Consider the following 15,689-nt stretch of genomic DNA (forward strand, 5'->3'; position numbering starts at 1 on the left):
CAAGGTGAGCCCCAGGCTCCACAACCTCTCCTGAAGTTGTCCCTCCCTCAGCTGCTTCCCACCCCTGATGCCCGCCCCCCCGCCAGCCAGGTGTGCCATGATAGGGGACTGAGGGATGTCGTGAAAGGTACAGAGGCCTCTGGAAGGGTCCCCCAGCCCCGAAGCCAGCTAGTGACCACAGAAGCATCTCCTGGTCCCCTTCCTCTCCGCGAGGGGAATGTACTAACACATTCATGCTTCCAAACGCCCCACACCCTACAGCTTTCCCTTTTTATTTCACCAGAAGAAGCCATAAAATAAAAGAGATGGAGGACTAAGGAGGCTTAACTTTATATGCTTTGTCAGCCCGACAGCCTCACAAACAGCCCATTTTCCAGGCGAGGATGTTGAGGCCCCAGGCAGAGCCCACAGGGCCCCTGCTCGGCTCCAGCTCCGAATCCTGGCATGGTCCTGGGCTCCCAGCTGCAAATAGTGGGGCTCGGCCTCCACTTGGACCTCCACGGTGACTCAGGTGGCTTTGAAACCAGAACTATTTAAGGCACAGGCTGAGCTGGACCAGGGTTGTTTTGACAATGGTACCCCTCAGGTAAAGTCTTTGGAAATATTTTTTTCTTGCCCTAAAATGAGGGGGTTTGGGAACCAGACAGGTCCCCTGTACAAGGAGGGGGGCGCCGCATGTGAATGCCCCACATTTCTTGGCCCCGGTGCTTCTGGCTGCTTTGGATTTGGCTAATTCCCCGGGCGCCCTCTGTAATTCCACAGTAATGTGGCTTTAATTGTCCCCAAAGCGGGCCATTCTTTCTTTATTGTGCAGTAAATTTCCCTCCAGAGTTCGGATTTCATCCGCCTGCCCCAAGCCGGGGAGCCGGCTGTCCTCACGGCCATCCTGCCTCTCGAGTCCTCCTCCGCCCCCCCCTCCCCGGCCCGCACTGGGACCCGAGATGGCTGGGCGGCTGGCTGTCAGGACCCCCGGGGATGGGAGTGCACAGTGGGCAGGCGGCAGGGACACTGGTCTGTGGTTCTGTCTGGAAAACCAATTAACTTCACAAATGCAAACAAGCTGCAATCACGGGATTCACTGGGGCTTCAGTCGGGGCGAGGGAAGAGGTTTCATGTCTGCTTCACCAGCAAAAGCCACTGAAGCAGGAGGGAGGTGCTGAGACGGGGCTCAGGGGCCTGTTCGCATCGTGCACCTGTTTGACCGGCTGGGCCCCGCCGCTCTGCCACCCCGCCTGTCCGTAAAGAGAGAAGGAATTATGAACACTCTCTCTTATCAGATGAGATACGGCTTGTAAAACACAGTGAAGAAGGTGAGCCTCGAGCTGGGCACCTGCATTCGAATCCCGCCTGTCACACCAGCACGGTGTACTTGATCTGCAGCACGCGCGTGAGCCTCTCTGTGCCTTGGTTGCCTTCTCTGGAAACGGGGGCCATAATGGTGTCCATCTGTTCCAGCAGCGAACACGGGACCAGTGACCAGAGTGACTATCATCACTCAGACACCCCTGGTGCAGGCTTCCCTGGGAAACCTAGTGCATGCAGAAGACACAGGGCTCAGACACCGGCCGTGCCCTGCCTGGGTCCCTGACGGGGAGACAGATACAAAAGAAGACAACAACGCATTGAGCATGCTCCGCCAGGGGAATGTCAAGCAGGGTCACCGCAGGGGCGACCCTGGGCCTCCTGAGACTCAGTCCCTGGGGAAGCATGACCAGCGCATCTGGAAGGCCCTCCAGGGTCAAGACACGACCGTTCCAGCCCTGGGCCGGCGTGGTTTGTGCCCAGGGTTTGAAGGGATTCTCACTGTGGTGATCTTTCTGGAACGACACTGCCTAGAGCAGAGGCGACAATGATGCAGAAGGAGGAACATCTCTGAGCGGCCACAGTGATGGTCACCAGTTTTCGCCACTAAGAGCGATGCTACTCGCCCACAAGACCCCGTCCCCAGATTCTCCTTCGTCTTCGTTACGCGGAGTTTCCAACACAGCAAGAAGAAGGGGGAACTGAGGCAGAAGACAGGACGCGAGCAAGGCGAGGGCTCAGGGAGCGTGCAGCGTCAGGGCCCCCCGGGGGGGCCTTTGGGTCTGTGGCCCCTTCATGGCCATGACCTCCTCCTCTCCCCTCTACTCCGGCCTGCACAGCCGGCCTTTCTGGGCAAGTCACACCACAGGGAAGAGGGACAACCCATAAATCTGTGGCCATCAGGCGCCCCTAGACAGCCACACCTCACCGCTCAGTGCTCAGCGGTCCCTTCCAGGGGGGCCTCCGCTGCCCCCACCCGGAACACCGCAAGTTCACGGCCCGCCCTCCCACACCCCTACTGCGTCCTCAGCACACGTGGCTTCGCGCACGCATGCGCTGTGCGCGGGCACTTTCGCCAGTCCTATCATCTTACCGCAGACACAGACCTGTACCTGCGCTCACGTGACCCCCGCCGTGCAGAACGGAAGCTCCCTGAGGGCAGGAATTTATTTTTGTGTTTCTTTGCTTCCCTGCTGTACCCCCCAGGGCCTGGGACACAGGGCCTGCTACGTAATAGGTCCCCAGGAATATCTGCCGAGTCAACACCTGTCCACCCTGTCTCCCACTCCCTGGACGACTCCCCAGGTCAAGCACCCCAGCCCTCTTTAAACCCACGGCCCCCAGCACCTCCCTCCTCGACTACACACCTTTGCAGTCTGTGGCCTCACCTCCTGCTTCTCAGAGGTGACAAGAACTCCTCCGTCCTGGTGTTCCCACCTTAAAGCCACCTTCGGGGTGGGGCGCCCCCTGCCTCCCCTGCAGAGCCGGTCCCCCCACCCCACCGCAGGGTTCTGACCTCACCCCTGTGCCTTCTCAGGAAGCCCAGCATCATGCATACCCTCTCTTCAGATACCCGACCTCTCCCTTGTGTCCCCCTTCATCCCCTCATTCCACTGGCAGGACCCCAAGCACCCCCGCCCAGCCCACACCGCCCGGCAGCCACCTGCTCTCCCGGCCTTCCTGGCTCCCCCGGGCCTCCCCTCCAGCTCACCTCGGCCCGCCCCCCACTCGGCCTGCTTCGTCCCGCGGTCCCACCAGAGCACCACGCTAAGACCACCCACAGCCCCGCCGCCGCGAACCCCACCAATGTCGACGAGCGCTCCTGCCAGGCGCGTCCCCGGCTCTTCGCAGGCCCCGCTTGCTCAGATGTTCAGAGCATCACCATGCCTGTTCTCCTCCTTGAGCCCCGTCTTCCCTCCAGGATCGCCCTAATCGAAGCTGCGGTTCTTCCAGAACAAGCTGGGCTGCTCTCCTGATGCATGTCCCACTGCCTCCCCCCACCCCCTAACTCGGGTCTCTCGGGAGCCCAAACCCAGCTGCCTTCCAGGACATCTGCCAGCAAGTGCAGGTGGGACGCAAAGGAGTCACCCCCTCCCGCCTCCTCATCCTGCTACTTATCCCATCACCAAGTCCCAAGTCCTGTGGACTCTTAAATTCCCAAATCTCCCCCAGACCCCCCCTACCTTAGTCTGAGTCATCACCCTCCTTGACCTGCACAAGGGTCCCCAATTTGGGCTCTGAGCCCCCCCTCACTTTCCACCTGTCCATGCGATGACCGCAGCTTGCCTGCTGACCCAAAGCACACAGACCTGCTAACCCGTGTAAGCGTGTTGGCTTCAGCTCCCCAGGGTGGCCGGTGCTTAACCCCTAACCACCCATTAGCGGGTCTAGGATGGGGTAATGGGTTCTGGGGCAGCATTAAAAAAAAAAAGAAGAAGTTTAGGGAATATCAGGGTGAGTCACACACAGCAAGAGTGCATTCGACTTGGATGGAGGGATGGAGGGATGGACGGATGGATGATGGATAGACAGGCGTCCTAGGTCATTATTCATAATGGTAAATATATTTCTACTGTGTCATGGTCCAACGATTTAATTTAGGTTCCACTGACTGTGGGTATGGTTAGCTCTGAGGACAAGGGCCATGTTTTCTTTCTTTCCTACTCCCTCACTGGACCCAGAAGCTGGGTCCAGTGCTGGGCTCGCAGGAGACTCGTCTGCTCACCACGGGGTGGGGGGCCAGCCGGGGGATCCCAGACACCAGTGACCTGGGGCTCACCTGCTGGGAGCCCAGCCCCAGAGGGCTCCTGGCCAACCCTCAAGACCTTCTTCAAGTCTCCCTCTTCAGCCCGTGGGTCCCCAGTTCTGTCTCCGCCCACCCTCCCCTCCCCCCACCCTGTGCCCCAAAGCTCGACAGCCCAGCACCGCCCCCCCTCCCCCCGCCGGCCTGGCACCTAACACAGCTGCCTTGTCTTGTGCACACTGCCCCCGACCGTGTCTTATCTCCTGTGTCTTTCTCAGCTTCATCTCCCCGGGACGGCACCCAGGGCCCGGCTGTCAGTACGACGGTGCGCGCATTCAATAAGTCGGTGCGGACGGATTGACTGACGGGGAGGAGATACCAGAGCCCAGGTGGAAGCCAGGGGTCCATCTGGCCTCTGTCTCCTGCCGGGGCAGGGCCTTTGGTGACAACGTGAGGAGAGAAGGGGACAGACCAAGGTCACGGACGACGGGCATCCAGCCTCCTGGAAGCAGCGTGTTCTGGTGTTCCTCCCACTTCCTCCCGGCCGCTCTTGAAGGAGCTTCTGCACTCGTCTCTGCTGCCCCGTTACCAGATCTACTCGAGCTTCCTTGGCCTAGGGCGATATCTCGCCACTAAAATTTATGCAAATGAAATAATGAGCAATTTGGGGAAAGGAATGAGAGGCTGAGCAAGATCCAAACCACCCCAGACACCCGCCTGCAGGGGTTTTCAAGTTGAGCAATCATTTTAAAGACGATTGAAAGTCACTGGCTGGGAAAAAACACACCGGGATTCCCGCAAACCAGCAGGCCCTGTGGCTTCATCCCGGACGTGGGGGAGCAGGGGAGGCCGGGCTGGGGAGGGGACGGGGAGGCTGCCCTGCTGCTCACTGTTCCCCATGGCTGGACTACTGGGACTTCAGTGGGGCCCGTCCTGAGCAAACTGTAGGGACGTAGCCTCTGGCCCGGCATCCCTAAACAACCCCCCTCATTCCTGGAACCAGACATGGGGAAAGCACCATTCCAGCCCAGAACACCCCAAAATGGTCATCAGCTCTTACTAGTGGAGACATGCCTGCCGCCCAAGATAGGGCACTCTGCGGATTTGTTCATTCATTGACCCACTCAACAAATCTTCATGGCGTGCCCACCACATACAGGTTCTGCTCTAGAACACAGCAGGAAACAAATATTCACTCAGCAAACATTCACAGTGCTTCAGCTTCCTATCATAACGGACCGGGGCGGGGCAGGTGGGCTGGGGCATGGGATACAAGGATGAACAGAAGCCGGGTATATGGGGCAGGTGAGAAAAGCATTCAGGCCGAGGAGTCCTTTCTCTCTCTCCGCAGTGCATGTTCTCAGTTTGCAAGACTTGGGGTAGGGGTGGGGTGGTCATAAAGACCAATTTCCTTAAAAAAAATTTAAAAAGCATAATGTTGCAATTTGATAAAGCTGGGGGTGGACACATAGGTACCCATTACGGTATACCCATTACGGTATCCTCTTCTCTTAACTACTTCAGAATAAAACAAATTTTGGTTTGCTCTGGTTTTGTAAAGACTGAAGGATGGGGGGTAGAGGGGGGCACGGTGAGCACAGGTGTTGCTGACCCCAGCCGCTGGCCTGGTGCTAGAAAACTTCCTGTCCACTTCTTGCAGGAAAAGCTGTCCCTTCTGTAGCCTGTGACAGCTTCTTAGGAAGATTCCAGAAAACGGCATGGGTCAGAGCACCAAGAAGGCGCTCAGAGCCTGCAGGAGGGCAGGCGGGCGTGGGAGGGCACATGCGTGGGGGTCTGACACACACACACACACACACACACACACACGCTGTTGGCTGGGAGTGTTCACCCTGCGCTCTGGGGATGGGCTGGGCTCAGGGATGCTTAGTCACGCTTGGTTGGCAGGGGTGGGCCCAGGGCTGGCACTCTGGTCTCCTGAAATATAAAGCCGGGACCAATGCTCTGTGAACTCTGGAAGCCAAATCCGATGGCCAGGGTGTGATCCCAGGGCAAGGCCTCCAGCACGGCCACACCAGGGAGCTCCACACCCTGTAGACTGGACAGGGTCCAGGGTCTGCAGAGAGAACAGGCTCCACAAACACCATGTGAACCCCACCAGCGCCGGTGGTCTTTACAATTCAGGGGGATGCCGCTGGGCTCCACAGAGCATGGACTTGAGCTAATCCTCTCCTCCCGGGGCCAGGAGAGAGTCTGACGGTCACAAAGGGCCACGGAGTTAACCCTGAGAGTGGCTAATGAGCTTACTACAGCTGGGGAGCAGGGGACAAGTGGGGCCTTCGCAAACCGGGGGGCAGGACGCGCAAAGACTCAGAGGCAGGCAGCATGAGAACCACATGGGTGCGGTCTGGCTGGGGGGAAGGCTACACAGGCTCAGGGACTGGAGGCAGGCACGGAGTCAGGCAAACGTGTGCTGGGGACCAGGCGCATGCAGACCCAGAAGGCAGTTGCTCTCAAATACATTCTGCAGAACAGGGACGCGCCGGTGGCCAGTGAAGGCCAGGTCAGGCAGGTGATGAGGGTGGAGGTGCATGGATGTGGCAAAGGTGAGCTGTGGTGGAGGCCTGAGCTGCAAGCGTAGGGACAGAGAGGAGGGGATGGACCAGGGACAGTCAGGAGTTGGGGGGCGTCGTGCCTGATTGGGCCCAGAGCAGATGGGGGTGCCAGTTTCCGGGCAGAGAGCTAGGAGGGCTTGGTCCAGGGTATGGGGGTGAGAGGTGCTGGAGGACACGTAGATGGGGTGTCTATTCAGAAGGCAGCAAGACAGGCAGAACCCAGACAGGCCTCCCAAACCAGACCATTGAGTCCTGGAACGAGTTTGCTCACCTCTCTCAGGACCCAGGACTGAGGAGTCCTGGCTAGGTTCACTTCAAGCCTGCAAATACCTAGCAAGCAACCACCATGAAAAAAAAAACCCAGGCCTCAGGCATCAGGCCCAGGGGCTGTGTCTGCACGCTCGCCTTGCACTTGGACCAGTCCCAGCAGGGCAATAAGTGTGAGCACCTGTGCCCAGGACCATACCCCTCCCCCACCGCCCCGAGACCACAGGGCTGCTGGAAGGAAGAACTCATTTTTAGAGTGAAGCAATCGTCTACATGTTCTGGTAGAGATCTACTCTTGCTGCAGATCGGACTCCCCTGGGAAGCTTTAGAAGTAAGTGTGGCTTCCCCACCGCTAGATGGGGGATTGATTCATCTGATGAACCAGTCCAGAGTGAGGCCCCAGTGAGTAGTTTCTAAAAGCTCCCCAGGTAATTCTAACCTACCAGGAGCGAGACACTGTGCTAGACCCAAGGGGCACAAAGGGGAACACATGGAGGGTAGCTGGCTTGAAAAGTTCATATTCTAGCCAAGGGGACGGACGTAAGGTGTGCACTGGGAAGAAGGGTTCAAAGCAAGTGAGGGATGCACAGGAGTTTCCCAGAAGGCCAAAAGTGAGGGCATTCCAGGTACATGGAACAGCAGGAGCAAAGGGCTTGGAGGTGGAAACAGATGATGTTCATGAAAGCACATGGCTCGCCGGTGGACAAAGGGAGGGAAAAAATGAGCCCAGAGTGAGCGTGAGGGGTTGGGGCAGAGAAGGAAGGCGCCATGTAGGCCATGGGCAGATGATAAGGGGTTGGGGTGCATGCTGTGGAGAAGCCAGCCTCTCGAAGACCGAAGTGACATGCTCAGATTTCTACTCAGGGAATTCAGAGGGAGGCTGAGACAGCCATCCCTTCATCAAAAAGGAACCAAGGACATCCTATGTCCAAAACAAAGACAAACACAATGGAGTCCTGCCCTCAAGGAGGCCGGGCTCTAGTGCAGGAGAGGCCGAGATGGACTATTTAAAAATGGAGTTGTGCACTTCATTCATTCATTCAGCAGATATTCATTGAAAGCCTAAGTGTTGGGCACAGGGGATTCGGCAGTGAACAGACAGACAAAAGTCCTTGTCGCTAGTGACTGAGGAGAGAGAAGCAACAAGGCACACAGGGAAATCGTATGGCTTGTGAGAAGTGTGAAGAAAAATCAGGCAGGAAAGCAGGACAGGGTATGCTGGGTGTCAAGGAGGAGCACTGTGATTTTAAACAGTGGTGGACGGAGGCCTCATCAAGCAGGTAGCACGTGAGTGAAGACTTTAAAGAAGTTACAGTGTAAGTCATGCAGATACATAGGGGAAGAAAGCCTTTCAGGAGAAGAAACAGTCAGTGCAAAGGCCCTGAGGCAGAATGCACCTGGCTGGTTAGGGAGTAGCAGGAGGCCATACCTAGAAGACGCACAGGTTATTAGGGCTGGGACAGAGGAGGGGTACCTAATCTGGCCCCAAGCAAAGACAGGACAGTGAAAACTGCCTGGTGGATGTAAGCCTAGCCTCAATGTTAATGAGCAAATAAAGAGTCCAAGACACTAAGATAATCAGGATACACTGCTCATGACAGGTAAGAACAACCATCATGCCACAAGGCGCTGCAAACTTGGGGGGGATGGTATGGAGCCTGGAGGCCACTCAGGTGTGGGCTGCGGGCCTGAATCAGGGTGAGGCAGTGGGAACAGGGAATCCAAACCTTCTTCCTTTTCACATATGCACACACCCAGGATTCTTACATGTGATAGGTTTCACGCAGTGCTGGGGCTGGAGGGACCGCTTCCTCCCAGACGGGAAGAATCCATCAAGGGAATAAAAGTAACTCCAGAGTGGCCGCATTCAGACCGGAGGCGCCTAAGACTCTCCGCTGGGCATTCCTTGTGGGCATCAGGCAGCTTGGGACTCGACCTCCATTCCCACAGCTCCTCCCTCGGCAGGGAAGGAACGGCTCTCCGGGGGAGCCTTCCAGGCAAAGTGACTCCCTGGGGGCTCTGCAGCCTTGCAGGAGGGGATCCCCTGAATGGCGCCTCTGGTGGACTTGCTAGAATCCAGCTCCATGCCGACTGGGGGCAACTTTCCCAATTTCTGCAAAGATATAACTGCGGGTGTGCATCTCGGGCCTCGTTGTTTGCCGGACTAGGGCAATGAAAGCGAGCACTGTATGGGATAGTGTTGCTGCCAAGCAGGGCCTGGGGAACACAGAGCCAGCACCCTGATTTGGCAGGTGAAAAAACCAGGCCCCCACCCGGGTCACACAGGGCAGTGTCCAAGATGGGGCTGCAGTCCCCTTGGTTCATTTTCAAATTCTCTTTCTTCTTCTCCACAGCACCTCAGATAAATGTCAAATGGGATTTTTTTTTTTTTTTTTTTTACTCTAGGGACCATGTTTTCTGTTCTCAGTGCCTAGAAACTCCAGGAAGATTCTGCTTTTGGTTACGACTCTGCACTCAGTTTAGGTGAGCATCAACCACATAAGCCCTGGGAATGGGGTGGGATGGAACATTCTAGAGGCCCCACTGTTTGGGCAAGACCCCCCTGGTGGTATACTCCAGGGAGCAGGCATGCCGAGGGCCCTCGATTCTTGCTCCTCCAAAGATCTGAATATAAGGGAAACATCCAGGTACAGCCTTAGGTTCAGATGGAGACAAGTACAAAAATGGGAGTCTGAGGCAAGGGGAAGGCATGGGAGGGGACAAGGAGCATTTCCTCTGCTTTGCTCTGGGAACAAGGGTTGATAAAAAATAAGCACCAGACTGGGAAGCCCCCCCCCCCACCTCCCTCCAGCAGGCTCCCTGGGTCCCAGGTTGATGGCCAGGAGCATCAAGTTTATGGCCGGTCCTTCGAAAGCCTCCCACTTCACTGGTGAACCTCAGGAACAGTTCTGGAGTGGGCCAGTCGGATCAGAATCTCCTGCATCTGGACCATAGGGGTCAAGATGGCCTGGGACACCTGTAGATGAACCTGAGCTTTCTTTTCTGAGTCCCAGGATCAACTCCACCCCAAGCCACCCATGTCTTAATCATCAATGAAATCACTGATGGCACTCATTTCTCAGGAGACTTTCCACCATTCCCCAGGGCCGGGCTACAGGAAGTCTGGGGCACCTGGTACTTGCCTCCCCACCCCCCGCTGAGCCCACAGTGGGTTCGTAAGGTCAGGTGTGCCCAGGGAAGGCTGAGCACAGCCAGGAAAGTCAGACGACCGAGTCTGGTGCCTTCTCTTCTGCATCGGAGCCCCCGCCTCTCATCATCCGGCTCTGCAGCCTGCACCAGGCTCCCAGGGCCACAAACTGGGGACGAAGAAAGCACCACTCTCACCCTTTGCCACTGGCCCGTGTCCCCCAGCAAGCAGCACCAAGCTCCAGAGCCCCACCAGCGCTTGAGAAGGACAACACAGGGGCTTCCCACGTGCCTTCTGCTCCCCAAAGCAAGCCACCAAGTTCTGGCGGCACTCCCTCCCAGGCCGACCCCAAATGTGCCCGCTTCTCTCCACCGTCCCGTCTACACCCATCCCTCCACGGTGTACACCTGGAAATTCCCACAGCCCCTCCCCGCCTGCTGCAGGGCAGCTCCGGTGATCTTATGAAAACCTAAGCAGATCACATCAGGTCTACACACAGCCCCCAGCTTTCCTTTACACTTGGAGGAAAACCCCAATGCCTTCTCTCCCCACCCCCCCCAGCCCCCCACCCCCCGCAATCCAGCCCCTGCCCGCCGCCCAGCCTCCCTCCTCCCACGTGCTCCACCTATTGCCGCTCAGGCATGTGCCAGATCCTTCTCTGGAGGAAACGGGACTCACACAGCCTGCACCACAGCCCCACCCCTCAGTCCTTCACTCAAACACCCATCCTGGCTGCCTAAACACAAGCTTCCTGCAGCTCATGACTGTAGCCCCCCAACAGCATGACATCCTTGAGGCCATGACTCTCCAGTGTGCTTGGATGTCCCTCCTTGTTTCCTGTGGCTCCTGTCGGGTCCCCGCAGACCATGGGCCTGTCCCCATAGCTCAGGCACCGAGCCAGGCAGGTCAGCATGGCCAGGCACGGGCACCAATGGGGAGCACGCTGTGGGTCTACACCCCCTCATGTGCCCAGCACGTTCCATACCCCTCGCTTTTCCTTTCCCTCGCAAACCAAGAGGCGGGAAATCCACCATCTCCCTTCCTCAGTGCCCATGAGCCCTTCACCGTTACGATGCCCACTTCCCTAGATCCCATTAAATTCCTTAAATGCTATCTTGTTCTCCAATCCTTTCGGATGGGTTTCCCTTGCATCCACCCCATTCTGCATCCATCCCTTCATCTGGGCTCTGCTCTGGAGTCAGGCCAACTGGGGATGACTCCTGGCCTTGCCACTTGGCTGCTGGACCATCTTTGGCAAGTGACTTGGACTCCCTGAGCCTCGGGTTTCTCATCTATAAAGCTGACGTGACGCCCAGTTGAAAGGCTTTGTGAAGGTTCCATCAGACAGTGTGATAACAAGCCCAGCACCACACAGGATGGTAATAATTCGCATCAGTAGTACCATCAGTAGATGCTTACTGAGCCTCCACTCTGTGGAATCACTTGAGCCACGGTGAACACTAGGAGGACAGAAGGCTCGCACGGAGCTTGTGGTTTGCCAGAAGTATAAGGGAGATATGCGCACGCACGCGTGCACACACACACACACACACACACACACAAACTGCAAACAGTATGTGCCCGGCACCGTCCTAACTCATGCACCCCTCACACCAACCCTGTGAAGCAGCATCCCCATTCTACAGATGAGGAGAGCAAGGCACAGTAAAGTTACGTCATTTGTTCATGCGTCATAGCAGGGCTGGAGTCGGGGTTCAAGTCCACGCAGTTAGGTCCCGGGTCTGAGAGCTCCACTACCTGGATCTGCTTCCATAGCAAAGAGGATTGGGACAAGCACTGAAAAGGCAGGTTTCTTTGATCGCCCACCCCACCCCCCAGCATCAACGACTGTTCAGGGCACAAAGCAGGTAGGTGTTCAGTAATTAAACAGTGATCTGTGCACGGGAGGCCTCTGTGGGATTTGCACTACATCACCCAGCTACTGCCTGGTCATCATTGGGCCCCTCCTCGTCGTCACTATCGCGCCGGCCTCGTCATCGGAAAAGAAAGCACGACTGAGCGTGGTCTGAGTGTGGCCTGGGCCCGTATTAGGCTCAGCACAAGGTGTGGCCGAGGATCTCTTGGAAGTCTGGGCAGACCACCCAGCAGGCTTCCCACCCACAAGCTCCCTCCGAGTTCAGGAAGTGGGATCCGGAGAGAAGCTGGAGGGAGGAGGGCACAGGAGGACGTGTCTGTCCGACTACTGTCATGGCAACAGCCCTTACAGGGGGAGCGGGGAAGGGGCGTCCCTCACCCGCTGGAGCTCCCTGTCCTCCACCGCATTTCCAGCCCGAATTCCCCACCTCAGGAAGGAAAAAGCAAGGATTGTGCCCGGCACACCCAATTATGGAAGAAAAGCGTCTAGGAGTCAGAGAACATGAGTCAGCAGAGTGGGGTTGCTGATTTTTAAGAAAAACGGATGTGATTATGGGATGCCGTAGAACTGAGGGACCCGGGCTGACACAGACCCGCCTTTCCTGGGTATCGGGATGTGGCAGGGCTTAGGGGCAGGGGACAAGCCTCACGCTGCTCACAGCTATGAATGCTCACGGGTTCAGAAGATCCCTGAAGAAAAGCTTTAAAACAACACAGATGGTTCCTCTCACCAGGGAGGACAGGGATCGTTAAGTACATTCAAAGACTTGGTACAGCAACGTGAACGATCCCTTGCTTTTTGGGTGGTGTCGTTCTGTTCCCAAAGCCTCCCGAAGTCTTAAAAGTATCGCATGAGCCACAAGAGTCAAAACAGTGTGAGCTGGCATACAAGAACAGAGAGAAAACTTAATCAAATGGAAAGTCTAAAACAAGACCTGTTTGGATCATCAAATGGGTGAAGGGGGAATTAGGAAGGAAAGGACAGTTGGGTAGGAAGTAGCACTGAGACAACTGGTCTACCATTCATGAACTATGATAGTTCTACTCTATGTTCATCGCTTCTGCCAAGATACTTCAGACAGATGAAAAGTTTACATGTAAAAAATGAACCTGCAAAAATTACTGGAAGAAAAAGGAAGTCAAGAGTTCTATCATCTTGGGCTCTATGATACCAAAAGCAAAAGCTATAACGTATATATTTGACCACACGACAACTGTAAGCATCCTATGTCAAAAGCATCACAGATCTTAAAATTTCGCTAACAATAAAATCAATTAATCTGAGAGAAATATCTGTAAGACAAAAGATGGACTGAAAAGTTACAATCTTTAATATACAAAGAGTTCATTCAGAAAAAAGATGAACTTTTACTGGAAACATGTATGAATGGCCCCAGGAAGCAATCCACAAGATATAAATTTAGGAATCACATTCAACCTTTCTTACTGGTTTTGAGAGGCATACAAATTAAAATGATCAAATGCCACTTTTTGTCTTCTAGGTTGGCCAGGATTTTTCAGAGTAGTCCATGCCCAGTACACATGAGGAAATAGGGACAAGCACTCCATGGGCTATAAACTGGGACAATTTTAGGGAGAGCAAGGACACAACATGGATCAAAGGTCTTAAGCCTGTGCTCACTCTTTGACCCAGCAATTCCACAGCCAGGAATCCATCCTAAGGGAACACTGAGAACGGCACAGAGGTCAACCCAGAAGGATGGTCTGTATGGCAGAGCTTAGAGGGAAGCAGGCCAAGCGTCCAAATTTAAATGCCCGATTAACAGAGTCAGGGTATATCCCACTGATACAAGACTATGCAGCCAAGCAAAACTACAGGGTAGAAGGCGATGCAATAATATGGAAAACAACAACGATGCATTAGTAAGAAGTATGAAGACTGCATGGGGAAGCACACAGACACACACGTACACACACACATGCACACACATGCACGCACATGCACGCGCACTCAGAAAAAGACACACAGGGTGACAGACCCTCTCCCGCGCTAGCACAGTAGCCCAGGCTGGTTACCTGCCACTTACATTTTTACTTACTTAGTCACTTTTATTCCTAGTCTATGTCTCGTAGCTTTTTTTTTTTTTTTTAACAATGAGCAGGTATTGCCTTGTAATACGGAAAACAAGACCATGAATTAGTTTAATCAGAAACAGGAGCCCACGACTGGGAGGCTGAGGTTATGCCCTGAGAACCCAAGCACTCTTTGGTGTGGAAGGCTCTCCTAGACCCCCTCGCTTGCTGTAGGTCAAGCTTCACAGCGCCCCCATTTCAGCTCAGGGGTCTCCCTGGGGAACAAAACCCATTGCCCCCAAGCCAAAGATTCTTATTCAAATCACCATTTGCTAGCTACGAACCACACTGGAAGGGACTTTGGGGTGCGAGGAGGGGCATAGTGTTGCTAACTGAAAAAAAAAAAAATCACCATCAAAGTAACTCTCTCGAATCCCACATGCAAACAAGCTGAGAAAGACAATAGCTCCCTGGCCCTGCCAGGGTCACGTTCAGCTTTCTCACATCAGGAGGAGCAATGACCAACTGCGGGGCATCGGGGGAGGTGACAGGAGGCGATGAGAGGTCTGGGCAGGAGGAGTGGACAGGTGCTCTGCAGCGTCCCCGGAGAAATGTGTGACTTGCCACCAACCCTGGGCTGGGCCTTGGTATGGCTGACCACGTGCTGCAGACCACATTCTGCTAAGGGGGTGGGGAGGACACAGGGGCACAAAAAAAGGGGGCAGGGTCTCCTCAGAGCAAGCACAGATTATCCCAGTGCCAGAATCATAAGAGTCCTAGGGAATGGGAAAGGCCCAGAGGTCCCAGGATAGAAAAATGAGGCGCCTGAACCGAGCAGGGGGCACAATGACAGCGGAAACAGGTTCGGAACAGGCCAGATTCACAGAGAAGCTGGGGAGGAGGAAATCAAAACTAGGAGGAGGCACCATTCCCAGATCCTCTACTTCGGAAGGAAGAAGGATCACTCTTGACCCAGCGAGGGGAGGTGCGGGTTCAAGGGGAAACAGAAAGCCACAAGGAGCTCCAAGCGGAATGAAAATGGCCTCTAGGAAAAGGAGAAAAGTGTCCTTCAGGAGGAGACAGGACTTTCATCACCAGTGGGTCATTAACAAGCTGGTTCACCTTGTGAGCAGCTCATCCCCCATGGGAATTCTAATTATGCCCTCCAGCTCTCTGTCCAATGTGTCCATCTGGACCGCTCACCACCCCCCACCCGGGCGCTGGACTGACACGGGGCTGGCCTCCTTCCTGGTCCCGCCGCGTGGGGGACAGCCTGGTGGCTTCATCCCCCAGGGTCCCCGGACATCCCCTATCTCGGGGCTCAGGACAGGTCCCCCGCGAGAGCCAAAGATGTCCTTGAAATGCTGAGGTCAAACCAAACCTGAGTTCGATCCTCGCCAAGGACTATTAACTCTTGGGAAAACCGGGATATTTTTAAGCAAAAGGCAAATGAAAGGAGCCGAAGGTTTATACAGAGTCAATCGGCTACCAGAGCAGCAAGCAACTGGTGCCAAACAATTCGGGGGGACGTAAGCGTAAGTGAACTGCGGCTAAGACGAAGTCGCCGGGACGAGATGGGCAGGAGCAGGACTTGGGGCGTCTTGATGGGGCCCCCATCAACACTGTGCACATTGGCCAGCGGCAGCTCCCGCAGCTCCTGGGGGCTTGCAGGTGAACAGAATCCAAATCCGAGGCAGCCAGATGTGGGTAGGCAGGTGGCCACCACTGGGACTTGAGGAAAACCAAA

The 15,689-nt window shown here is 55.4% G+C and overlaps 1 protein-coding gene across 1 annotated transcript in view; it reads right to left on the minus strand.

The window, feature by feature from the left end:
- The window catches only part of NTN1 (netrin 1), an 86,110-nt gene continuing 70,421 nt past the window's right edge, over window positions 1-15,689 (minus strand). The window contains exon 3 of the mRNA XM_081805714.1: window positions 1-1,232. Within this exon, the coding sequence (XP_081661840.1) occupies window positions 1,111-1,232 (122 nt within the window). The 3' untranslated portion in view covers window positions 1-1,110. The remainder of the gene's footprint in view (window positions 1,233-15,689) is intronic.

This window comes from Leptonychotes weddellii, chromosome 15, assembly GCF_054177405.1.
Source record: "Leptonychotes weddellii isolate Sample4059 chromosome 15, ASM5417740v2, whole genome shotgun sequence".
Taxonomy (NCBI): domain Eukaryota; kingdom Metazoa; phylum Chordata; class Mammalia; order Carnivora; family Phocidae; genus Leptonychotes; species Leptonychotes weddellii.